This window comes from Haliotis rufescens, unplaced genomic scaffold (assembly GCF_023055435.1).
Source record: "Haliotis rufescens isolate VD_foot unplaced genomic scaffold, xgHalRufe1.0.p SCAF_4, whole genome shotgun sequence".
NCBI classification, from domain to species: domain Eukaryota; kingdom Metazoa; phylum Mollusca; class Gastropoda; order Lepetellida; family Haliotidae; genus Haliotis; species Haliotis rufescens.
Window position 1 is genome coordinate 64,135,808 of NW_025964112.1, and position 25,025 is coordinate 64,160,832.

General features: G+C 46.0%; 1 protein-coding gene across 13 annotated transcripts in view; it reads left to right on the forward strand.

The window, feature by feature from the left end:
• The window catches only part of LOC124152896 (histone-lysine N-methyltransferase 2C-like), an 89,972-nt gene that overhangs the window by 35,856 nt on the left and 29,091 nt on the right, over positions 1-25,025 (forward strand). For 6 of the 13 annotated variants that reach the window (XM_048381838.1, XM_048381839.1, XM_048381840.1 and 3 more), the window contains exons 37-58: positions 39-213; positions 739-825; positions 951-1,889; positions 2,580-2,711; positions 3,505-3,635; positions 5,185-5,262; positions 7,815-8,004; positions 8,476-8,619; positions 8,729-8,925; positions 9,725-10,232; positions 10,680-12,409; positions 12,859-12,961; positions 13,095-13,137; positions 13,664-13,908; positions 14,428-14,582; positions 14,709-14,864; positions 15,196-15,861; positions 16,383-16,503; positions 17,063-17,191; positions 17,956-18,105; positions 19,783-19,944; positions 21,169-24,939. In XM_048381838.1, the coding sequence (XP_048237795.1) occupies positions 39-213; positions 739-825; positions 951-1,889; positions 2,580-2,711; positions 3,505-3,635; positions 5,185-5,262; positions 7,815-8,004; positions 8,476-8,619; positions 8,729-8,925; positions 9,725-10,232; positions 10,680-12,409; positions 12,859-12,961; positions 13,095-13,137; positions 13,664-13,908; positions 14,428-14,582; positions 14,709-14,864; positions 15,196-15,861; positions 16,383-16,503; positions 17,063-17,191; positions 17,956-18,105; positions 19,783-19,944; positions 21,169-24,939 (10,012 nt within the window). The remainder of the gene's footprint in view (positions 1-38; positions 214-738; positions 826-950; positions 1,890-2,579; positions 2,712-3,504; positions 3,636-5,184; positions 5,263-7,814; positions 8,005-8,475; positions 8,620-8,728; positions 8,926-9,724; positions 10,233-10,679; positions 12,410-12,858; positions 12,962-13,094; positions 13,138-13,663; positions 13,909-14,427; positions 14,583-14,708; positions 14,865-15,195; positions 15,862-16,382; positions 16,504-17,062; positions 17,192-17,955; positions 18,106-19,782; positions 19,945-21,168; positions 24,940-25,025) is intronic. The other 7 variants (XM_048381842.1, XM_048381850.1, XM_048381844.1 and 4 more) reach the window with 7 other exon arrangements.

A 25,025-nucleotide genomic window follows, 5' to 3' on the forward strand; every position in this document is an offset into this window, starting at 1 on the left:
AGTTAATCTCTGTTACTAACATCTGTTGTTTAATGCAGCAAGTTACCCTTGAGCTTAATCGTCGGCAGCAGGAGGCACGTGAACGCCGTGATTGTTTGTCCATGCCGCCTCCCCCAGCCCCTCCCCCACTCCCCTCTCCAGGGGCACAGGGACCAGGGATGCCGGACCCCTTCATGATGCCCCCGCAGCAGCTCTCGCCCCAGGGAATGGAAGGTGAGTTTCCATACAGCAGGAGACAAGGGATTTGTCTAGAACTGCTCACAAGGCCATTTTCGGTACCAAGTCTGCAGCCAATGTCACTACACATTCCCAGATTAAGAAGTTCCAATACCTGTGTTTCACTGAGAACTGGGCCAATGAAGAAGAAGCTTTAATGTTACATTATTGCATCAAATGAAATGTTTATAGAAATGTTAAGATACCTCGGAAGTTAAGAAAGTCAATCCAACTTTGGACAAAGTGATGATTGTTTCCCATTTTGCTTGCTGAGGCCACTTTGTTTGGAGTTCTAGATAAGTCCCTGGACCAACGCATTAGTGTAAATGTGCTTCATACATTGACTTGCAAGGTCAGTCCTTGAATACAAGAATTAGTTTCACTCTTTGTAAAGAAATAAAAAACATGGATATTCAATGAACGTAAGATCACTTTATGCAATCTGAAATATGGAGACTTGATAATTCTAACAAGTCAGTGAGCCTGTTGCCCTGCAGTTGTCATGCTTAATGACTGTTCCAGTGCGAAGACCTGGTCTGGAGGGTGTTCTACCTGGGATGATGTCTCCACGCCACCCAGGTATGCAGAGTCCAGGCAGACCCATGGAAGGTGAGATCATTGATTGTATCAAGCAGTTTTTCATTTGTAAGGGTTATTTTGTGACGTGAGCAAACTGAATTTTTGAAATACTGATACCAAGGGTTACTAAGGTTAAATATTTGTACTGCTAACAGGACAACAGTTGACGCCAGGGCACAGCCCCCTACAGAGCCCTCTGGGGACAGGACCAATACCAAGACCTCCATGGGGAGGTGATGAGTCCTTCCAAAAGTCCCCGGGTGGCCCTGGGATGGAGGGTTTTCCTCCACGTACAATCGAACAAATGGGCCCACGGCCTGGTGTTGAGGGCTTCCCCCCCGGAGCTGGTCCTCCCCGACCCCCAGAGGTGGCTGTCAGACAACCACAGCCTAATCCGGACCCTTACGCATTTCAACCATCCACACCTCTTTCTGGGGATCAGTTCTCGGAGGGGCAGAGACCTTTATCTCATCCTCCCAGAACAGTACCAGTTTCTCAGCCATATGATCCTTATCATCAGCCTCCTAGTACTCCAAGACAAACCCTTGAAGAAGATCCTTATGCTAAGATGCCCGGAACACCAGGCACTCCTCAGTCAAGACCCTATGATCCATACAGTAGACAGCCAATGACACCACACCCTGCAACTTCTGTCGCAGATACATTCAAAGCACCTCCCCAACGGCCGCCTGGGCCAGTAGAACCATATCCCCAGTCCCCGGGAACACCGAGATCTGCCGTGATGGATCCGTACCATCAGCGCCCACGCCTTCCCCCTCCACAGTCTCCAGGAGGCCATGCAGGTGGGCCACGTCCGGGGGACCCCATGATGAGGATGCGACAACCAGCCCCGGATCCCTATGCCTTTTCCCCGGGTACACCTAGGATGGCCTCGGGCCAGGACGAAGCATTCTTCCATCCTCGACCTGGGCCAGGGGGTATGGCTCATGGACTTCGGCAACAGATGATGCAGCAGCTGTCCCCACGGATGAGACGCCCGTCTCCGGAACAGTTTCAGCAGCAGCCAGCTCCGCAGCCTCCCACGTCTCAAGCTCCTGATCCCTACAGCCAACAGCCGATGACACCACATCCAGGTTAGATGTCGACCATGGCACTTTTGATATTTTTTATCTTTCCATGATACATAAAAATGATTCTCATAATATGTCAAGTGTATATTTACATTGAATGACAGGGGCGGTAGGGTAGCCTAGTGGTTAAAGTATTCCCTCGTCACGCCGAACACCTGGGTTCGATTCCCCACATGGGTACAATGTGTGAAGCCCATTTCTGGTGTCCCCCACCGTGATATTAGTGGAATATTGCTAAAAGTGGCATAAAACCATACTCACTTACACACTCACATAGAATGACATATCTGATTATCTCTATCAAAAGTTCAGTGGTGTATATATATACAGAGAACCGTAGAAATTAATGTAACAAGCAGTTAATTAGGATAGTGTTTTTTGAGTTAAGAGATGTGTGACAAATGTGTGTGGAACTCAGTGAGATTAGTATCCAGATATGTTATTACCATGTCTTCCTCACAGATTGGGGGGCGTGGCTTAGCCGAGTGGTTACTCATTGGCCTGGGTTCGATGACCCACATAGGTACAATGTGCGAAGCCCATATTCAGATGTCCCCCGCCGTGATATTGCTGGAATATTGCAAAAAGCGGCGTCAAACCATATTCACTCATTCCTCACAGATTGCCAGTATTATGTTGTTCGTAGCTAGGAGTGACTGATCCTGTACAGAGTGTGTTTATGTTTGCTTGCAGGTCTGCCACATTCTCCCCAGTCTCCTCACTCAACGCCTGGGCCACTCCGGCACCCAGATCAGCAGTTCCCCACCCGGCCACCCCTCTTGTCTCGCTCACAGAGTCTCCCAGACCCCTACAGTCAGCCACCAGGTGAATAGTCTTGTCCTCCAAACACACTTATCCATCAGTGGGCATGGGTGACCTTGTCATCGAAGGCACCGCAATTCGCTGTGAAGAGGGGTGTCCCTTGTGCACACCAGAAACTTATGATCATGGGTTCGAATCCCAGTTCACCCTGATTGTGTTTCCAGGTTTGTCAGCACCATTCCCATGCTTATGGTTTCACCAAAGAGGAAACCGTCTAAGACCTGCATCACTTCGGTCTTTCCTCCCACATTAAGGTGACATGCCGTGAAATGACTGGAATACTGGTAAAAGCAATGTTAAATCCCAATTCACTCACTTATCCTTCAATACACATTATTCAGGGTACCCAGAAGACTTGTTTTAAATTCTGAACCAATACTTAATAGGGTAGATGCTTGTTGGTTGACTGAAATTGGTGCCATCTTTCATCTTTGTCTCTGTACCTCGATGGGTAATTCAGTAACCATTACTCTGACTTCAGGGACATCCAAAAAAGACATTCCACATCTGCAGGAATGATACTGTTAGATAGTTGACTTGATGATTGCCCCCATTGGGATTATAGGTTAGAACAATAAGTCTCCTGTAACCTATGCTTCACAAACAGCTTGCTGTAGGAGTAGACTAAATGGATAGGTGGTCAGGCTTGGCAGGTCTTGTGTCCTCATACCCACCAGCCTGGATATCAATCACTGCCTGGTCTGGTCCACTTTTTATTTGTCACATGTTATTGGTGGAATATTACTGAATATGGCGTTAAACAACAAACAAACAAACTTGATCTTGTTGTTGCAAGGCACCCCACAACCAGGGGACGTGGGCATGGCAAGGACGCTGTCGCAGCTGAGTCCCGGGGGCAACATGGGTATCCGAGGTCCGAGACCTCCCTTCATGCAGGAGAAGCCCCTGCACCCGGAGAGTGTCATGGTAGGCTGAGTGTTGTGGCTGTGGTGTGTTCATACATGCATACTCTCTGTGGGGATAAATACCCTGGAAATAACTACTCATCAGCTTTTCCCAGTTAAATGTGTTGTGTGTGTTTGTCTAACAATATAACAACTATAATATCCATATGGAATTTGTTTATTAACGAAACTTGGTGTTACACCAACACTGCTGATGGTGATGCTGTTCCAGAGCAGTTGTTCCCACACAAGAGTATGGCAATTTAACTATGCTTTCTTATTCTGCATGAGTAGATCTACATCATCTTGGGTGAAGGGCACTAAGTCTAGTTGCATTTTCATTTATGCATCTGCACTTTGAGTTATATTGTTCTAGATTAAAATTGTAAACAGCTTTTGCCAAGACTGGCTTCATGTGATAATGAGTTCCTTACATAACGCTGTGCATACAATCTATAGCATCAGAGTGATTAATGTTAATGCACGTGATATATGCTCAACAATGTATGTATTAATTTGTGTTTTTATTAAAACTTCTGTTAACATGACTCAAATGCCAGAGTAACATTCATAGTCAAATTAACTGGATTTGTGTAGACTTGGATGAGAATACGGCAGTTGAGCCCTGTGTTTGAGTCAGATTATCTCAGGACTAACTGTAGAGCAAAAACATTGTAGCAACTCTGTCTTTGTTTGCAACCACATCAAAATAAGTTGACAAATGTATGAAAGTTTATTGTTCCAGACAGCTATGCCAAACAATATAAGTTAAGGATCAGGAATATATTTGGGGATATTTCTTTTGTATTTTATAGCAAAGACAATTTCATAAATATATCTGCCCAAAATATTCATCAGTAGATTTGTTGTGGTTGTGGTTTTCAAGTGACCCAGGTTGTGTAGGCATTGAGCTTGTCCCTCATGACCTGAAGCTAGAGGTAGAGGTTCCTGAAGAATAGTTGGCTTCTTGGAGGAAGATGGAGATAGGGGGATACGCCAGGCTTTCAGGAGGGTCTAGCGTAGTTTAATGCTTCTGTCACTGCGTGAATCACAGCTGTAAATTTTGGTGAAAGAAGTGTCTAGGGTTGTGCTTGCAAATTATGAGTACAACAGTACATTTTACAAGAACGGAATGTCTTTGCAATGATTAAGGTGTCCACTGGTGTAGCTGCCCCATGATCATTCCAAGGTAGGGCTGTCAGCGTTTGATCGAACCCATTGGTGGTCCTGAGGGAGACTTCATGGGTAGAATATTTTTCAAAAGTCAGTGCTTATCAGAAGACTTATCTCAACTAATACCAGTATTAAGAATAGGTGACTATCAGGACAAACTTTCACCTTTATCAAAGCCAGTGGGTCATCTTGTATATTTACGGATGTAGATTTTTCCAAAGTTGAACTGAGACATGGAACAATTTTCCAAGACTGTTTTGACAGAGAAGGCTTTATTAGTTTCTGTATTTACTGTACAGAGATAATTTTAAGTGAGCTAGTTTGATGTGGTCGCAAGGTGAGGATAAGTTGTGCAACAGTAGTATCAACTCTGACTGTCCTATGTTGTACGTCTCTAGCTTCAACAACTATACAGCCGACGGCACACACACTTAGCTGCAGGATCTTGGCCTAGTTCTATCTCGCACACTCTCTTGGTAAGTGGCACTGTCCTTGCCCAGCTGTCAGTTGGTTGTGCATGCAGTGTTGCTGTTGATGTTTCCATGTTGAACCCATCCTCACACTCACAGAAGCATAATGGACCCGATAACTGGCAGTGCTAATGCGTCTTTACTACTCTCTTTAAACATATTTGTAAATGACAACTTCTTGTCCTTATTTGAAACATGTAATGGAACAATTGGTCAAGTGTTGTCTGAACTTTGGTAATTTATCATAATCAGAGCTACAGATAAGCTGCATATTTGTGTAAAATACCTCCCCAAACTATTCAAAACCCAATTACTTTCAATTAACTTGCGTACAGAAACGCATGCATTAAATGAAAAAATCTTTTGTTTGAAAACACCCAATGAAGCTTTTCAGCATGGTACAACGGAGCTAATTTGAGAAACAGAATTACGAGCAAATTTACTTTCCGAGTCAAGCTTATTTTTAGAACACTTATATACAGCTTAAACATCATTTCATTATTTTTTTAAAATTTCACAATGCTTGCTCATTTTGGGAAAAACCTAATAGAGTGATGAATAGATGAGTTATAAAATACTGTTTACCCAATGAAAAATGTAATAACCCAATTAAAAAAGAAACCTCCGAGTCAAAACTCAATTGCTCAAAAACTTTTCTGGAGCTCTGATAATATGATATAGAGAGAACCAAGATCCAAACTGTAAGTTTTGTTGTCATGTATCCCCTTGTTCCCAAATTCAATGATCAAATGTAAAGTTTTACCTTTCTGGCCAGGGCACTGTGTCATGAAACGTTCTTCCTTCTACCACTCTCATGACTCCCATATTTTAACACAGACTTACATAATGGGAGTCCTGAGATGGCCTAGTGAACCAAGCCCTGATATTGTGCTGCCAGACTCTCCAGCTGCCATTATGCTTCTGTTACTGCTTCCATGTTGTGTTCACTAGTCTAGTTCAGTCATTTACAGCTGATTGTGCATTTTGTGTTTAAAATGGCTTGGCTGTAGAAGGCAAGCAGTAGAGTTAGTAGATTCTGCTTGCTCATCAGTTGGTGAGTGTGTGCCTACAGATTACTCCTGTGTCGATGCTGTACATCATGGCAGTGTATTGATGCAGCAAGCAAGTGGAACACTTCGACGCAGATATTTATGAATATTCTACAATGAAGGAAATGATTTGATGATATCTTTTCCAGTGTGCGTTACAAGCCTTCCACCTTACCAATATTGTGATGTGTTTCCCAGTTGTAAGTCCTACTATAGAGGGACTCCACCTTCATGTACCATCACTGTCTGTGTACCATCGCTATCCCCGTACATCCCTGCAGTGTAATATGACCGGACTCCTGGATATATATCTACTCCTCTACACCTATTATATATCTGTACAAACTCCTGCATTATGGTTAAGCTTTGGCACCCTTGAAGATCAGGGGTAGACTAGCAACCCATGCTTGCCATAAAAGGCGACTATGCTTGTCGTAAGAGGTGACTAGCAGGATCGGGTAGTCAGGCTCGCTGACTTGGTTGATGCATGTCATCGTATCCCAATTAATAGATCGATGGTCATGATATCCATCACTGGATTGTCTTGTCCAGATTGATTATTGATTGCTGTCATATAGCTGGAATATTGCTGAGTGCTGTGTAAAACAACAAACAAACAAACAGTTAAAGTTTGAATTTAGTTAATGAGAAATTCTTGTGACTAGCCCATGCTTGTAGTACGAGCAGTTGAACATGGAGATTGGAAGGCTGATTAGTGAGAGTGGTATGGGTGACCATCAAGGAAACTACTCTCAGCTGGAACCTCTCTGAATGTGTGTTGTAGTACAGGAAAAACAACTTATTTTTCAAATTGTTTGATAGGCATTAATTATGTTTTACCTTACCTGACGCTACACCTATAGCACTGTGTAGTATACTGTAGCTTCAGGTAAGTATAAAAACATTGCATTTAATCAGAAATGCTCATGTTTTACCTTACCTGACGCTACACAGTGCTATAGGTGTAGCGTCAGTTAAGTATAAAAACATTGCATTTAATCAGAAATGCTCATTTTTCTGAGCATTCTGTTTGTTAAAAGTAAGAACTATCTGCTTGAAGGGGGCACAGGTGACCCAGTTGCCTCGGACATTGCAGTTACCTGTTCATAGAAACCTATAAATGTGGGTTTGAATGCTGGTTCGCCCTGATACCTACACGGTATGTAAACATCTGAGACCTGCATTACTTCAGGCTTTCCTCCCACATTTAGCTGACACACTGTGATTTAAGTGGAAGACTGTTCAAAATGGCGTTAAACCCTACTCACAAACAGTTCTTGCCTGATTTTGGCAAATGCACAAGACACCTGTGGCATCCTTGGCCTTCAACCATTGCTGCAGTTGACCTTTGGTCTGTCTGGTGAAGTCTCACCTTTACACTGGCCAGCTTGATGCAGCTGCAGTATGCAGACAGGAGTAAAACACCTTTTACCCTCACCCCCAAATGTTTGAAGTGACTGATGTTGACAGCATGCATCCAGTGTGTGAGACATGTGACTGTGTTGCTAGGGCCCTGGAGGGGAGGGGCTGGAGGGAGCGGACCGCGGCAACCAGCACCAGCAACTGCGGGAGATCCTGGCACAGCAGATCATCAGGTCGCAGAAAATCAGGAAGCAGCAAGAAGAGTCGGAGAAGGCTAAAGGCCCCCAGTGGCCGCCCCAGGATGGAGTTCCACAGAGCCTGCCTGGCACGCCACCAGGTACGCACTGTTCCAGGACCCTATTGCTGTCTTAGCAACATCCATACAAGCCTATGTTAAGAGTTATAGAATACATCAGTTGTAGCCTTAAGATTGGCTTGTAGGAAAGGGTGATTCGACCTGGTACTTTTTTATGTGTAGGTTTTTATATGAGTTGTAAATCTAAGCTCAATATTGGTGTTATAAGTGAAAAGGAATAAATAGTTTTATAGAATGGACCCTGGTTACAACAGTGAAAGTAGCTCTGAAAAATTGTAGAATTATTTTTATTCCATGGTCATTGTTAAAATTTGTCTATATCAGGGAAACATTCAGCAGTATGTGTATTAGTGAGGTGAATAGATAACATTTGTAGTTCAGAATATGTTTGTGAGTTTGTAGTCATTCAAATACGTCACAAACAATCATCATGTTATCTCCTGGTGCACATAGTTCAGCGTTTCACCAAAGGGAATATCTTGTACTTCACAGGTATGCCGCCCAGGTATATGGACGGAGGTCCACGACCACCCCCAGGGTTCTCTGAACAAGTCCCAGGGGTGGCTCACCCCGAGCGCTGGGCTGCTCTCCGACACAGGATGGTGAGACCACCCAACCCAGGTCAATTTGGGCCAGGTATGTCTACCTTAGATGGTGATCCTTATATCATGTGTTTTGAATTCATGTATTATCAGATATTGTGGACAAGGCATACACCTGCATTGATCAATTGTTAACATTGCAGAAGGAGAAGGGTTTGGCCCTAGAGGTCAGTTTGAGGTCAGGCCAGGCTTCCCTGGGGCCATGAGGCAGCCCCGGCCACCAGGACCCGGGATGCCTCCCCGCCAAGCATTCCCACCAGGGGCAGGGCCTAACCAGGGGCCCCGTATTGGATCTCCAGGCCACGGCCCATTTCCCCCAGGCGCCATGTCAGGACAGCCAGTAAGTCATGGGAAGGTCATAATATTCACTTGGAAATTAGTGCTGCCATTCTTCAGAGCCATGCATGATCCAAAAGAGACTCCTTTCAGGAAGGGTCCCTAGTACGCTATACAAAAAAGGATTCGGTTTGCCCTGCCAAGATTATGATAGTAACATGCCACTGTTATGAAGCGGTAACATTACTTAATGCGAAGTAACATTCCTCAACTCAGTGTGAAGAGAAGGGTAATTTGCAACAGATCCCAGGGCCCTGTTCTACAAATTGATCGTAGCACTTAACACAGTTGTAGCACTAAGACTATCGTAACTCCCATGATTTAACATAGGCTTACGACAATCGTAGCACTAAGATGATCATAACTCCCATATTTAAAGAGTGGCTTACCACAATCGTTGCACAAAGATGATCATAACTCCCATAATTTGACATGGGCTTACGACAATCGTAGCACTAAGATGATCGTAACTCCCATATGTATTAATTGGCTAACCACAATCGTAGCACTAATATGTTTGTAACTCCCATACTTTAACATATGCTTTCGACGGTTGTAGCACTAAGATGATCGTAAATTCCATACTTTAACATGAGCTTATGGTTTTGTGGACCCAGGAGTGACCCAGGAGTCTTATGGTATATGTAAAGTTTTAAGAAAAAGGAATACTTCCGTGTGCACACAACCTGAACTTTTACTAACCTGTGATACAGCTGTAATATTGCTGACTGTAACACCAAACCTGTACTCTGGAAATTGTTTATGTATAAACTGTTTATTATCAACCGTATTTCCTGTCCCAGTTCATGCAGGCCATCCAGGACCACCTCGCATCTCAGGGAAGCCACTCCCCTAGCCATCCCATGATGTCACCTATAGCTGTCAGCACTGCCACAACACAAGGAGCCGGCTTCCCACCTCCAACATCCGAGGGCCTGCCTTCCATCGCACTGCAGCATCCTCCAGCGGTCGGGGGAGATGCTCCCGTTGTACCCCCTCAGTTCCAGGGACAAGATCCGAAGCTGACACCCCCAGGTGCTCGCCATATGCTCCCACCCTTCACCCGTCAAGCTTCACAACCCCCGCCAGCACAGTCTGAAGAGGACTTGTTTCAGGGAACGCCTCTCACTTCAACCCGAGATCCAATGATCTCCGAGAACAACCTGAAGACCCAGGCAGCGGGGGAGGGTTTAGATGAAGCGGCACTCGCCACTCAGAGTGAGCAGCTGCACTTGTCCGACATTGATCTGAAGGTCACGAAGCAGCCGATGTCGTCCGAAGATGAGAAACATGAAGATGATGACTTGTTGAGTGAGTATTGTTGCTGACTTCTTGGAATAATTAACATGGAGTGACATCTTGTTAAATCAGTGCCAAGTTATCCGCAAGCAGAGGGCTGATTTTAGATCATTTTGTAGATACAGATTCTGTTGGGACTATAAGGTTAACATAAAGGAGTATTAGTTAATTAGAATTTCTTCCCATCATTGCATCAAAGTTCTTTAAATTAATATTGGGTATTTTTAACAAAATCACTGGTCCATCTGGAAGAAAATGTATGTGCAGCTTATTGCTATTTCTGCTTTTGTTTCTGAGACCAAATACTCAGGATGATCTTAATCTCTGCATATAAAACAGTGGTCAAGAAAATATTACGCTGTTTTACAGTAATTTCATGAAAGGGCAAATATGTATAGTGAGCCTTTTTTTATGTACAAGGGAGGCTACAAAGTTCAATTCTGAAAATCTTTCTTGCAGGTGCTGACGGAACATTCGACATCCTGAAGTTTGCTGATCCAGAACTGGGATCTGATGATGACAAATTCCTTGATGAGCAGCTGGATCTTATGGAGGGAACCAGCAAACCCGAGGAAACAAAAACTGACCAGCCACCGAAGCATGAAGTTGCATCCACGTCGGTAAGACCAGAACAAGAGAGACCAGAGGAGAAGCCAGTAGTCCCCGCTGTTGCAGCAGACGATGCAGGGAAAGACACAGACGATGAAAAATCACAGGACCAGAAGGCAAATCCTGCCAAAGATTTCCAAGCCAAATTCCTCGAGTTCAGTCAGAAGAGGCAAGAACAGTATGCATTAGATGCAGCTAGACTTGCTAAAGATGGGAAAAAGGATGAGAAGGACAAGAAAGCTGGTGGAGCTAAGGAAACAAAGGGTGTGAGTCACATAGCGGCACTGCTGCAAGGCACAGAACCTATTGGATCCAGACTGGAAAGAAGTGAAATAGAGAAGAGGTTGCAGGCTGGGGTCAGAGCCTCTGAGGCAGGAAAGCCCCAGACAGATCCTCTTGGTCTGGGTCTGGGACAGAGACCAGGATTTGGTCCGGGTATGTCCCCTCTCCATCATGGCCCCAGTCCTCACCAGGGCCCTCTGACGCCAGTCCACATGTCTCCGTCGGGCAGTATCGGTGTGCCAGGAACGCCAGGACTTCCATCACCAAAGTTTATTCCCTCACCAAGAAGTGGACAGCCATCCCCCAGAACACCCAACATGCACAGCCCCTTCAGCCAGATGCCTGTACATTCACCTCACAGCCAGCCTGTCACTCCAGGGGCCTCGCAGCTCTCTCCATTCTCCACATCCGTTCAGTCTCCGTTCAGTCCTCCAGTTTCGGCCCACTCACCCTTTGGCTCTGGTCTGGTGTCAGCTCCACTCTCTCCATACTCACAAGGAGCACAGCCCAGACCAGTGCTAAGTCACAGTCAGACCAGTTTCGGTCCCAATACTCCACAAGGAATGCTCAACCCATCACCTCAATCTGTTGGTCATCCTCAAACCCAGTCCTTTCCAATGCATCACTCACCCAGAGCTACTATCACTCCAACCAATCAGTACACACAGGGGACGTATGGGCAGCAGCTCAACCATGTTCCTCCAAGAGGAAGCACCCTGACGCCGACCCCCAGCAGTATATTGTACGGACAGTCCATTGCTTCACAACACGGGATACGAAACCAAGGACCAAGACTTCCGTTTCCACAAGTGAGTCAGCCAGGCGGAGAGGAGGGCCAAGGACAGGAGGGGATGCCCCCGTCGGTTGTAATGAGCCAGGCTGGCATGCCAGGACAACCACCCAGTTCCATTGCCCAGCAGCTGCAGGGAGAGGCAGCAGCTGAGATTGCCAAACTTCTTCACCAGCAGGGGAGCATGGTCTCTGTTTCAATGGCTGGGCCAGGACCACAAGGGATGGCAGGGATGAGGCCTGAGAGGCCAGGGATGCCGCAGACATCTCATCCCAATCTGCAACAGCAACTAGCACATGGCCATTCTGGAATGGGGCCGAGAGGGTTGCCGCCCGGCTATGTAGGCCAAGGACAAGCACGGTTACAACACCCACCAGGCATGAGGCTCCTAGGGCCCAGGATGCCGGGATACCCCGGATCAGGGGGACCAGGAATGGTTCGACCGGCTCAGATGCCTCCCCCTCAACCCAAGGAACAGTCTACTCTCCTGGATGAACTGCTGGAACAGGTGAGAATCTTTTTGTATTGGCCAGATATGAAGGCAACCTCTCTCTTCCTTATCTAACCTCCTGTGGGGATTGTAGGGTTTTCTTTAAGTTGTTCAAGGATCAGCCAGTTACTGTGTGTGCAGTGCTCAATATGGATAGTCCTTGGATGAGTAAGAACCAGGGAAGACAACTCTTGGCTTAGACATGTATCATGTGTCAATGGATTGATACAGTCTGCTGTGATACTGCTTGATTTGCAATTACAAACTCTATGTGCTTTTCCGAAGATAATGTTGCTGTAGTGTTAATGCTGCTGTTTGGGTGCTGTGCTATGAGGTCTATGTTGCTATGAGGGTGATGTTGCTGTAGTGTTAATGTTGCTGTATGGGTGATGTTGCTGTGAGGTGGATGTTGATGAAGTGTTCGTGCTGCTGATATTGCCGTAATGCTGGTGTTGCTGTTTTTGCAGGAAAAGCAGGAACAGAAGCGTCAGGCAGAGCAGCAAGCTCTAATCCACCGGCGCGAAATCGGAGGAAAACCAGAAACCATGATGCCACCAGGACTCAGACCAGGTTTCCATTTATATTACAACTTGTATTTGTCTCTGAAACACTTTTTTCCTAATAACAAAATATGTTGTTGCAGGAGGAGTTTCCAGTTGTATTTATCATTGTTTATTAATTATTATCCATTTTGTTCCCATAGTCCTGGGGCAGCATATGATGGGCCCTCGACTGGAACCCACACGGTAAGTTATTGTGATAGTTCGTACATACGGTTTAGGGCTGTATGACCTTGGAATTAATAAAAGTGATTCCATGGCATTTGACTGGCCAACCGAGCAATACTTTTGGCATATGTGTTCCCATATACCTGGACACAATTTAGCCAAGACCACAAGTGGTCTATTAATTTCTGATTGGTTGGTAATAGGGTGGGCATAACATGGGTTGCCTTATTGAACGATCACTGATAAAGTATTTTTGTCTACATTTTTGTGTGTTAATGATTAAATAAGCAGTCTATGAAGTTATTGTTGTTGATTTATTTGTTTATTTGAATTGACTTCAATCGTTTTTTGACTTATCAAATAGTTGTCAGTATTTGACGAATAGTATCAAGTTTATATCCTGAAATGAGTGAAATATTTTATTAAGGTTTATTATATTATTAAAGATTTGGGTTTTCATGTTGCTGAGCTGTTTTCAATCACAATTTAGATCTATTATGTCTAAGTTTATAGTGGTTAAGAAACGTGTTGCATGTGTCTACAGGATGCCAGGGCCTGAGGGGGCGTGGTCAGCTACTCAGACTAGTGGGCAACAGGGTGAAATGGCATCTAGTCCCCAGTTCCCTGGATTTGGACCCCGGTCACAGGGACAGCTGAGTCCACGGACCCCTTCCCCTTTCCAGACGCCGTCCCCAGGGATGCAGCCACCACGGATGAGTCCCCTGACTATGATACCCCCACCCCCTCAGCCACCCATCCCGCCACCAGGAGGTGAGAGATGCCCATCAAGTTTGTAACATACCTCACCTTTCACCTACTTTCTCGTCTTTTGTAATTAACACTTTTATTATGCAAATGGCCCTGGTTGCAGAAGGGAAAACCCTTCCCAAGGTAGTCAGCTATCCCAGTATTGTAGCATGTGACAGAATTATGTAATTGGTACATAAGTGAATGTGGATATCCATGATAGTACAAGGAACTGGTAACTTATAGAGAATTTGCAGTTTGGGGTTTTTGTTATAATTTTTCATTCAGAAGAATTATGTTTGACAAATTTTTTTACAAAACATTCATACACATCTCATCTGGTTGGCTGTGTTTATGATTAGGGGGATAATTGGATAGGTCATTATTTTGGATGTTTAATATATTTTTGGGGGTGACCCTCCCCTGATTCCCTCTGCCTCTCCTACTCTCCACCCCTTATTTTCATGCCGTGAAATTCTCTTATCACTCGCTCATGAACATGTCGATAGAAGTGTAAATGACCATGTACGTTTCTCACACCAGATTTGTTTGTGTGTGCAGGCGAGGTGGGGCCAGAGTACGATCGGCAACAGCTGCAGTATGAGGACTGGCTGACCAAACAGGCTCAGTTCCTGGACATGCAGATCAAGCTCCTGGAACAGCAAATTGCCAAACAGAAGAGAACAAAGAAGAGCATTCAAGCTCGGCAGAGACAGGTAAATATACTTTCACTGTTTCCCTGTCACCATCTCCGTAATCTGGAGTTGAGTTATAGGCATGAATTGTTCTGGATGCATGTCAAAATGAATCTTCTTTGAGGTTGCTTTCTTTTTAACCCGTAGGCACGAAAAAATGGAAATGAGCTTAATCCGAACGATGTGGCGGAGTTGGAGCGGGTGACCACGGAGCAGTCGGGGTTGCAGAAGCAGCTGGAAGCTTTGAGGAAGCAGCAGCGACAACACCAGATGATGGTGCAGGACTATCGAAACAAACAGAAGGTAGGAAGCTGCACTTTGTAGTGCACTAAACCCATGGGAATCCCGGGTTAGAATAGGTCCCCAGTAACCCATGCTGGTCGTGCAGAGTTGCTTCCCTTAGCGGTGCCAGAGGCTACTTCAAGGTGAACCCTGATGACCCAGTCTGTCAGCAACAGTGGTGACCATCTAGGAGTAGGCGCATTTTGGGCTTTCCTCTCAACATTAAGCTGATATTCTGTGATATGAATGAAATTGGGACACTATCTTTGTCTTTTTCTGTAACTGCAAATGGTATACTAGACAGAATGACAAAGTTGATCTTCTGTGATCTTTGATGTTTCTTTTGCTTCAGGAACAGTTCGGTCGTAATTGGCTTCCATCCCCAGTACCCTCTCAGACTAGCCAGGCGGCACAGCTCTCTCCCGCATCAACACCAACTGCCACCTTGTCTTCCTCCCCTGCCTCCACACCGGTGGGCACGCCACCCCAGACCCCACCAGTCCGGGCTCCAGGTGCAAACTCAGTCCGGTTGACTCGCACAGACAGGCAGGAATATGAAGCTTACATGCAGAATAGGTTGCGAATGTTGAGCCAACAGGCAGGAGTGTCAGGCATACCTTTGACTGGCCCCAGACTCCCTGTCCCCGCAGGCCAACTCCCACCAGGTCAACTCCCGCCAGGCCAAATACCGCCTGGCCAAATACCGCCTGGCCAAATACCACCAGGCCAAATACCGCCAGGCCAAATACCACCAGGCCAAATACCGCCAGGCCAAATACCGCCAGGCCAATTACCACCAGGGCAACTTCCGCCAGGGCAAATACCGCCAGGCCAGCTCCCCCAAGGACAAATATCCCCGGGACAGCTCCCCCCTGGACAGATATCCCCTGTACAGCTCCCTGGGGGACAAGGTCCCCCTGGTGCTGCACAGTCCCCGGCACCAGTGGGTCCGGGAGGTCCTATGGGTCCTGGACAGATGACGGCAGCACAACAGGCACGGCTCACCACTGTCCTTGGGGTCAGTATGCTTTGCTGTGGTCGGACAAAATTATCATCTTGATTGTGATGCATTGTGTGTTCAAAAATGAATGTATGTACTTCTTTGATCAAAGTGTGACTTGATTGATGCATGAGGTTACTCTGCTGTCAGGTACTATGATGGAGTGGTTACATAGCTACTTGTTAAAGCGTTGGCCTGTCAAATCAAAGATTCAGGTCACATGGGTACAATGTTCAGAGCCTATTCTGAGGGTCGCTTGTAATGTCGAACTCTTAAAGGCATTAATAAGTCCAAATTCAAATCACCATGTGAATGTTCACGGCTCTACAATATTAATGTCCCAGTCAATGGATCAGTGTGCACTCAATTGCCATTCTCATCTCCCTGGGGAGTATACAATTGGGGGCTGATAGAGTTTATGAATGTCACTTCATAGACAGATATTCCACATGTATTGGGACCTGTTTTTTCAAGTCCCCTTCTAAAAGCGACTGAAATAAATACACACTCACAATATGATACTGATTTTATAATCACAGGACAACAACCCGTTTAGTGAGGGATTTCAGCAGAGAGAGCAGCTTGAAAGGTTCCGTGAGAAGAACTGGGCACAGATTCACGAAGGTGCCACCCCTCCAACCACTGAAGTGCAAGGAACAGGTAAACCAACTTTTGCTCAGACACTTAGCACAGACACTTGCTTAACGAGAGCTGACAGTATATGTTGTCCATACATTCTAGTGCTGTGGTGCGATATGGCCGGGTGACAGGGTTACAGGCTGTTTGTTTCCCTGGTCAGGCCACTCGTATGTATTTCTCTCTAATTTGTGTTGTCCTTCTGCACCAGTGCACTTCTCTGTGGTTGGAATCTTTGTATAATTAGTATCATGTCACTGGTGGGGTTGTAGGATCTCTCAGCTTACCCTGTCAACCCACTATTGACACATGTCAAAGACAAAGATATTCTTTGACTTTGACACATGTAACGATTTTATCATTACGAGTTATGAGGATTAATTTTGGGGATATATTTCCTACAACAATATCTATCTACTTTGTGGCAAGCTAGTGGAAACTCAACATTTCATGTACGCAGAGTTGGTTATGAAGTGATGAGTGCCACATGGAAAGTTGGCTGATTAGATTTTATCCCGAGGCTAGATTGTTATCGCGAGTAATGATAATGGGTTTACTTGGACATCCAACAATGATGTTGTAGCACCAGCTGAGTCTCTAGCACCACCACCACCACCTCCTCCTCCTCAAGCTCTTCCTCAAGCCCTCCCTCAGATGCAGTTCTTCAGGGAAAGAGGAATGACGTTTGAACAAGGCCCTCGCTTCACACGAGGTATGTCTGCACCATTACTCTCTGGCCTGCTTTATATATTCAACTTCTACTTTGTTTTACAGGATTCTTTGACTTCTTGTATTTTGAGTAATTTTATGAAACAGCTTTATTGTCATTGCAGATATGTGTACATTATATCTTGATTTGATTGTTATATGCCAGAATTTAATTTGAGAATAGATGCAATTTTGTTGTGTTTTAAATCCTAATTTTTTTTTTATGGCTCCTAAGATTATTGTATGTTAGGCATGATTCTGAATAGGGATACCAGTCTCCAGCCTCCAGCCTCCAGCTTCCACCTTCCACAACATAGTGAATGTTCATGAATGAATTTGAGACTGATCTAATGTACTTTTCTGTAAAATGTTGATATGTAATTAGCTCTATGACTTGTACGGCTTGAGGTGGTGTATCAGCCAATGCACACATTGAATAACATGCTTCCTACTCCTGGTCAAGTATCAGCTTTTCAAATTACTTGCATCTGAAACATGGATACAGATTTATTGAATAGCCCCCAGGAATATACATTTTATCCCCAAAAAAGATTTCTGAATTTTCCTTCCCCTGTTCCTGAATTTCTGGTGCAAGAAATTTGTGATTGTGAAATATATTGCTGCTTTTATTTATTGTTACACAAACTTCAAGAGCATCTAGAGCCATGTCACGTTGATGTTGTATTCTTGAATCTTTGAACACACTGATGCAGTCTCTTATTTCTTTTCTGCAACGTAATAATGACAAGTCATATGCTATACAACTAGCACCAGGCCTGTTTGCTGGAGAAGGGGCACCACGCCCATTTGAGGGACCTCGCCCACCTGCCTATCCTGGACCCCCTGGACATTACCCCCCCATGCCTGGTTCTGACCAGAGTCGCCTCCCTTTCCCACAAGGCATGCCTTTCCAGCCAGGTTAGTGATGTGCTGGTACTTAGGAGTGTCAACAGTACCTAACAGGCATTGGTCCATGGTAACCCCTGGCAACCCTACTGGATATGGCTCGGCTCTATCTAACTCAATGATGCACTGTCACTTAGGTTTTGAAAAAAAAGGTCCTTTGTCTGTGCCCACTCATGTGCACTGCATCTCAAAATATTTCTTGGTAACAAAGGCAAGGTTCCCATTGGCAAAATGTTTGGGTTTTATTAGCCGACCTGAGTTGAAAATGCAAGTCTCCTTTTGGAAAAAGTGTCCTGGGAAAGAAGATGATGCCTTGTAGCAAAAAATAAACGGACAAACTTAAGCAGCTGCCAGGATTACATTAGGAGACCGTACCCGATACAAGACAGATGCCATGCCTTACCATCCTGTATTTGCCATTTCCTTTAGTTATTTGCTACTAGAATTATGTTCTGGTAGAATGTCTGTTCTTCCAGAGATATGAGGTGTTGTTTAAAGTTCTTCCTGCTGTGTACTAGGTGGCCATCAGTTGGACCCGCATGTCTTTAGTTTCTCCTCTAGTTCTCTCCGATAAACATTTGTGAGCTCATTTCAGTTGCTTCTGTCTGCTTCCTCTGTGCTTGCTTTGACTGCTTGCTGGCCTCACATGCTTACACGCCGTGCTGCTTGATCCTATTGTAACTCAGGGAATGTGTTAGGATGTGGAGTAGTATTTGGTAGATGTTGCCATCATATGATAAATCAATAATTTGCATTATTTTGTTAAACAAAAGCTGTTCTATTTGTATGAATGTAGTGTCTGTCTACTACCAATGCCTATGTGTTTATGTCAATTTTAGATAATTTACTGAACAGTTTATAAGGCATACATGTCAATAATATTAAAATGGAATTAGTCACTGAAATATGATCGGCCATGTATTTGGCTGGTTTATTAACATGAAAAGGTGAAATGGTTCTGATCTGAGTTCAAGGATTGTTTATCCCATTAGAATATATGTTTATTTATTGACTTATAAGCAGAATGATTATTACCTGAGTGACCAGTAGGCTGTGTTAGTGACAGTGCTGTTTTGTAGCTGACCCTGTTCCTGCTTCTAGCCTGTATGTAGTGCTTCAGTGTATCATAGCGACCTACTCCGTGTGTCCTGGACTTATATTGCACACATTGATAATGTCATGAATTGCTACCAAGAGGTGGTATTTTCACTCTCTGCTGATGCTGGGAACAACCCAACTGGTTAACAAGGACAGTGTTTGCATCGTGACACGTGCAATCATCTGATAGTAATGAGATGTCAAGTACATTTACCTTCCGGCACCCCTACCCAGCAGACTAGCCAAGGCTGATTTTTTTTGGTCAAATATGAAATTTTGGACTTTACATAAGAGTTGCCCCTCTTGCTTTAATCGGCGTTAGGCTGTACAAGGGTGTACAAATACATTTTACTATTTTTACTATACATACATGGTTTCTGCAGCAAACATTGGTAATGCTGTGTTCCTTGTTTTCAAATTCAAAAGGGTATGAGTATTTTACGGATAAAAAAAGGATTAAGAAAATTTAATGCATAATTCAGTGCAAGGTTTCTGGTGACTCTGCTGGTGTGAAAGAGGAAGCCACGCCACGTCCATGCTGTGTTGTCCCTGTCTGACGCTTCTTTCACTTCCCTCCCATGGCTGTTACAGGCTTTGGCATCCCTCCCACTGCAAATCTACCCCCTGAGATGGGCTCCCAAGGAGCAAAGGAAAAGCCGAAAAAGCGACGGAAGAAAAAAAAGGCAGCAGAAACTGAAAATGTGCAGTCCCAACCCTTGCCACCTTCAATTCCCACTCAACCAGCCATTTTAGGTACAATCAGGTTTCTGTAGGAACAAGGAGCCGAAGGGGGCTGCTGGCAGGTGTTTGCCTTACCCTGATCTCTTGAATGGGAGGAGTAGATTTTCAGTGCTCTGTTCAGGGATTTCACTATGGCAACAGAAGATTGATTAGTTAAGATGTGCTTGTATGTGTTGACAGTCTATTTTCACTCGTGGAAACTTCATTTCTGTTTCCTTATTTGTTAATGTTCCACTTTGTACACTGGTTGTCATTGATTATCTCACAATGAAGCAACTGATGCCTGTTTCAATTTTATATTGATGTGTTCATTTACCACCTGACTTTAGAAGAGGCTAGAGAATTATGAGCATTCAAGGGTGTTAGTAATTTGTTCGAATTATGATTAATTACATTTTCTATTTTCTGTTTCTCAAAATAAACATATACACATTACAATACATAAGCTGAGATTAATATAGTATGGTTCGGTTAAAGAAGCAGCCATAAAAAAAACTGTTGTATGTCACTTATGTCAGAGCTAGTGCTAAAAGAACAGAACAATCCTTATAAGAAGTACATGTTGAAGTAATATAACCCTGCATACAGCACCCGAAGCTAGCAGCCCCCTTCAGTCAGTGAGATAGCAGTGGGCTATACTGCCGGTCAGTGTTACGGAGTGCCTCTTGTACACTTGTGTCTGCATGCAATCTGGCCTGGGTACTTCTGGCATGGCCTGAGTGAGGTCTGTCACACAACACACACTTGTGTGCATGAGGAAGCTTCACACGTTCTCTGCAAGATTACTCAATGTGCATTGGTTCCATTTTTTAAACTGAAAGTCAGTGTTGAGGTACGGGTGATTCTTGCTTGTCAGACTACTCTGTGAACTTTCTTTTCTGATGAAAGAATTATTACTAAATCTTACTGTAAAGTATTGTGCTTTTATCATGGCAGCAAGCTTTGTGTCCATATGCGGTGTCAAGATAGGCTTTGACCAAGCTTACAACTGTCGCGGAAGCATGCACCATAGTTGTTGTAATGTTACAGCTGTTGGTACATGTGATTTCGGTCAAGTTCATACCATATTCTTACTTATTGAAGAAACCAAATGTGGCTTATATGTCGTCTCATCATTGTGTAACTGTTGTCGTGGCACCGCTATTGGTTACATGTCATCGATGCTGTACTTGCAATTTCAGTTAGACATGTCTTTCAGCTGTTTGTTCAATTCACTTACTGATGCAATATTTGCAGGACAAAATCCACCATCCACCCCAGCTGCTCCGGCAACAGTGACCACCACAACAGCAACAACCACAACAGCAACAACTCTACTGCCTCCTGCTCCTCAAGCTAAGATCACAGAGTTTCCCATAAAACCACAATCAGAAACGGAGAGAAGAATCTTAGAAATCCTTAGTAACACAGCTGCTCTTGCACAGAAGGAAGGGGATGAGCAGCTACCTGGTGGGAAGCCACCTCGAGGCAAGAGTGCTGCAGCTTCTGCTCCTGCTCCTCAACCTCTGCCACCACCACCGCTGGTACAGCAAGGAGCCGTGTCTCCAGCACCTTCCGGGGCAGGCGTGTCGCCTCAGGGCACGGGTCCTGCACAGCCTGCTGGAGCTCAGTCCACAGGCCCTCCTCCCCTGTTGTCGCAAGGTTCTCAGTTAGGTCAGGCTGCCCAACAGCTGCTCCGGTCGACACCTCCAGTGTCAGATCAAGTTAGAGTTACAGAATTTGGAAACACCAAAGTGGAGTCCCCTGCATCCACAACAGGTTCCCCTCCAGATCAGGAGGTTGAAAAACCTGCACTTGATGGAAGTTCATCCATTCCTCATCTGGAAACTCAAGTGACACAGTCTAGTGCTGCTATGCAGAGTGCACCGAGCTATGAGTCTCCTCCCCATCTGCAACCACAAACTGATGTGTCATCAGATTTCTCCACTACCTCCAAGACGCCACCTTCTCCACAGACAGCAGAGTCAACATCTGCAGCCCCAGAACAATCTCCTGCACCCCAGGTGGAGGAACAACGGGCAGCGGAGGGGAAAAGCGTGTCAACTGACAAACCAGAAGATGATGCATATGACGAGCCTGATGGTGGTGCAACTGTTACTGAAGGAGGGGAGTCATCAGAACCTAAGAAAAAGTTTGTGTGTGATGATGGAATTCATTGTGGAACAGATGATGAAGAAGAGGAAGAAAAGGAACAAGAGCCTCCTAAGGCAAAGTTTGTGTGTGATGATGGAATACATTGTGGAACAGATGACGAAGATGAAACTCCGGCAGAGGGAGAGGCCAGTACAAGCAAAGCAACTGAAAAAAGCTCTTCAGCCGCCCCAGGACCATCTCAGACACAAACACAGTCAGCAGAAGTAACACAAAAGAGTGAGAGTAGTCCTCAAGCTCAAACACCCAAGCAAACAAGTGACACCAAAGATGGCAACTGTAATAAGCCAGAAGCATTGCAGGCAACTGCACCATCCACCTCTAGTCAACAGCAGCCTAGTGAGCCTGAACAGTCAGAACCTTCCTCTTCCACAGAGGGATCTCACTTAGTGCCAGTCTCAGGATCGAATGAGGAATCAGCTTCTCCATCATCTGGTGGGCTTCAGACACATGATGCCTCATCAGTGCAGACATCAGCTGCATCCTTTCACCATGAGATAGCTCCATCTACTCCAAGTATTCAGTCCAGTATCTCGGCTCCTCCACAGCCTGCTCCCACAGCTCTAGTGTCTGCACAGTCAACAATGCATCCATCCCCCCCTAATTCCATGATGGGCCAAGGACAACCACGGCAACCTTTTCCACAAGGGCATCAGATGCTGAGGCACCTTCGGCCAGAAATTAATCCTCAAGTACTTCAGGATCAAATGATCAGAGCAGGACATGTACCTCTTGATCAGCCGCCAGCTGGTGAAGGGGATATTTCGCCCCAAGCACCGGGTCCGACGCAGCGCCTTCCGCCTTCTTATGCTACCGCTATCATGTCAGGTCATACAATGATGCACCCTAGGCCCCCTCTAACAGCTACTTCAGCAGCCGGACCAACCCCTCGACCTCAGCTGCCACCAGGTGCTGCACAACCACCAAGGCCTGGAAATCCAGATCAGCCCCCTGTACAGCCTAATGTTTCTCAGTCAAGTCGAGCTTTAGTATCGCAACTCATGCAGGCAAGTGTTCCACAGTCTGTGTCCTTACCAGGAAACATGATGACCCTTTCATCCGCCATACCTGCAACGGCTTCTAGTCCAAGACTGTCTCATCCAGTGGTCACTACTACAGTCTCAGCATCATCACCTTCAAATATCCCGAGCTCCTCGCCAAACACTCCACAGATGCCGGGGCAGATGACTCCACAAATGACTGAGCCTCGCATGAGGATGCCGATGTCTCCGGCGGCGATGCAGCAACAGGTGGCAGCTCATATGGCACGGATGCAGAATATGCATCCCTCAGGGATGCTTCAAAGGCTACCACATGCTCAAGGCCTACAACTTATGGGACAAAGACTTCCACCTCATTCCACACCTCAGAGCATTCCTCCACACTCTACACCACCAGGCATTCCACCTCGTTCCTCTCCACAATCTGTACCTCACTCAGCTGCTCAGGGTATGCTGCCTCATACGTCCCCTGAAGGAGTGCCAAGATCAATGCCTCAAGCACCGCCCCACTCCCTGCCTCAAGGAATACCCCCGGGTCAAGGATTCCGGCCTCATGGTATACCAGGGATGCCTCCTCAGTCAGTTGCTCAGTGTATGCCTCCACGTTCGGTTGCTCAGGGAGTTCCTCTTCAGTCAGTGGCCCCTGGCATGCCTCCTCATCCACAAGGAATGCATCCCCATTTTGCCCAGAGAGGGATGCCCCCCCAAGGTATGATGCACAGGCTGCCACATGGCATGCCCCCCCACCTGATACAGAGGATGCCCCAGAGGATGCCAGGACAAAGGATGCCTCCCCATGGCCTGCAGCACCTACCACCAGGGATGCCCCCTCACTCTGCCCCTCCTGGAATGCCCCCTCAGTCTACTGCCCAGGGAATGCCACCACATGCTGGTCATCCCCCCCAGGTTGCTCAAGGAATGCCACCCCAACAACATGGCATGCCTCCACGTTCACCAGCTCCAGGAATGCCGCCACATTCGCCAGTTCCAGGAATGCCACCTCACTCATCGGCTCCAGGAATGCCACCTCACTCATCGGCTCCAGGAATGCCACCTCACTCGTCGGCTCCAGGAATGCCGCCACATTCACCAGCTCCAGGAATGTCGCCTCACCAAGCGGCTCCAGGAATGCCGCCTCACCTTGTGGCTCCAGGAATGCCGCCTCACTCGTCGGCTCCAGGAATGCCGCCTCACTCGTCGGCTCCAGGAATGCCGCCTCACTCGTTGGCTCTGGGAATGCCGCCTCACTCGTCGGCTCCAGGAATGCCGCCTCACTCGTCGGCTCCAGGAATGCCGCCTCACTCATCGGCTCCAGGAATGCTCGCTCACTCAGTTCCAGGAATGCCGCCTCACTCGTCGGCTCCAGGAATGCCACCTTACTCTGCGCCAGGAATGCCCCCTCACTCTGCTCAACAAAGCATGCCTCCTCGTTCTACTCTGCTTGGAATGCCGTCACATTCTCCAACCCTTCCCAGTCCAGAACTGATTTCACAAGCCATTGGCGACCTTCATGGTGTAACACAGGCCAAGCCCATGCATCCAATGCCACTACAGATCCCTGGACAGGGAATGCCTGGAATTGCTCTAGGTGGACCTCCGCCACAGCTGTCGCCCCTCAATCTACCCCCACAGCAGACACAAGGTCGATTAAAGGCCTCCCCTTCAACGCCAAACCTAACCCCACCTCACAGCATATCAACTCCTCCCCAGTCAACCACACCTGTGACTACACCCATGTCCAGCACTACAACCTCACCGGCAGGGTCTCTCTCAGCTCTGGCCACACCAAGCCCTGTTGACAGTGTCAAGATCAAACAAGAGCCCACGGATGATGCCTTCCTCCAGTTCGACACAAGTAGGTTTACAGGAAACTTGCCAAATATGCCATTGTTAATGATAGCCTATCGAGTAAACATTCATCTAAACAGTGCTATGGGAGTT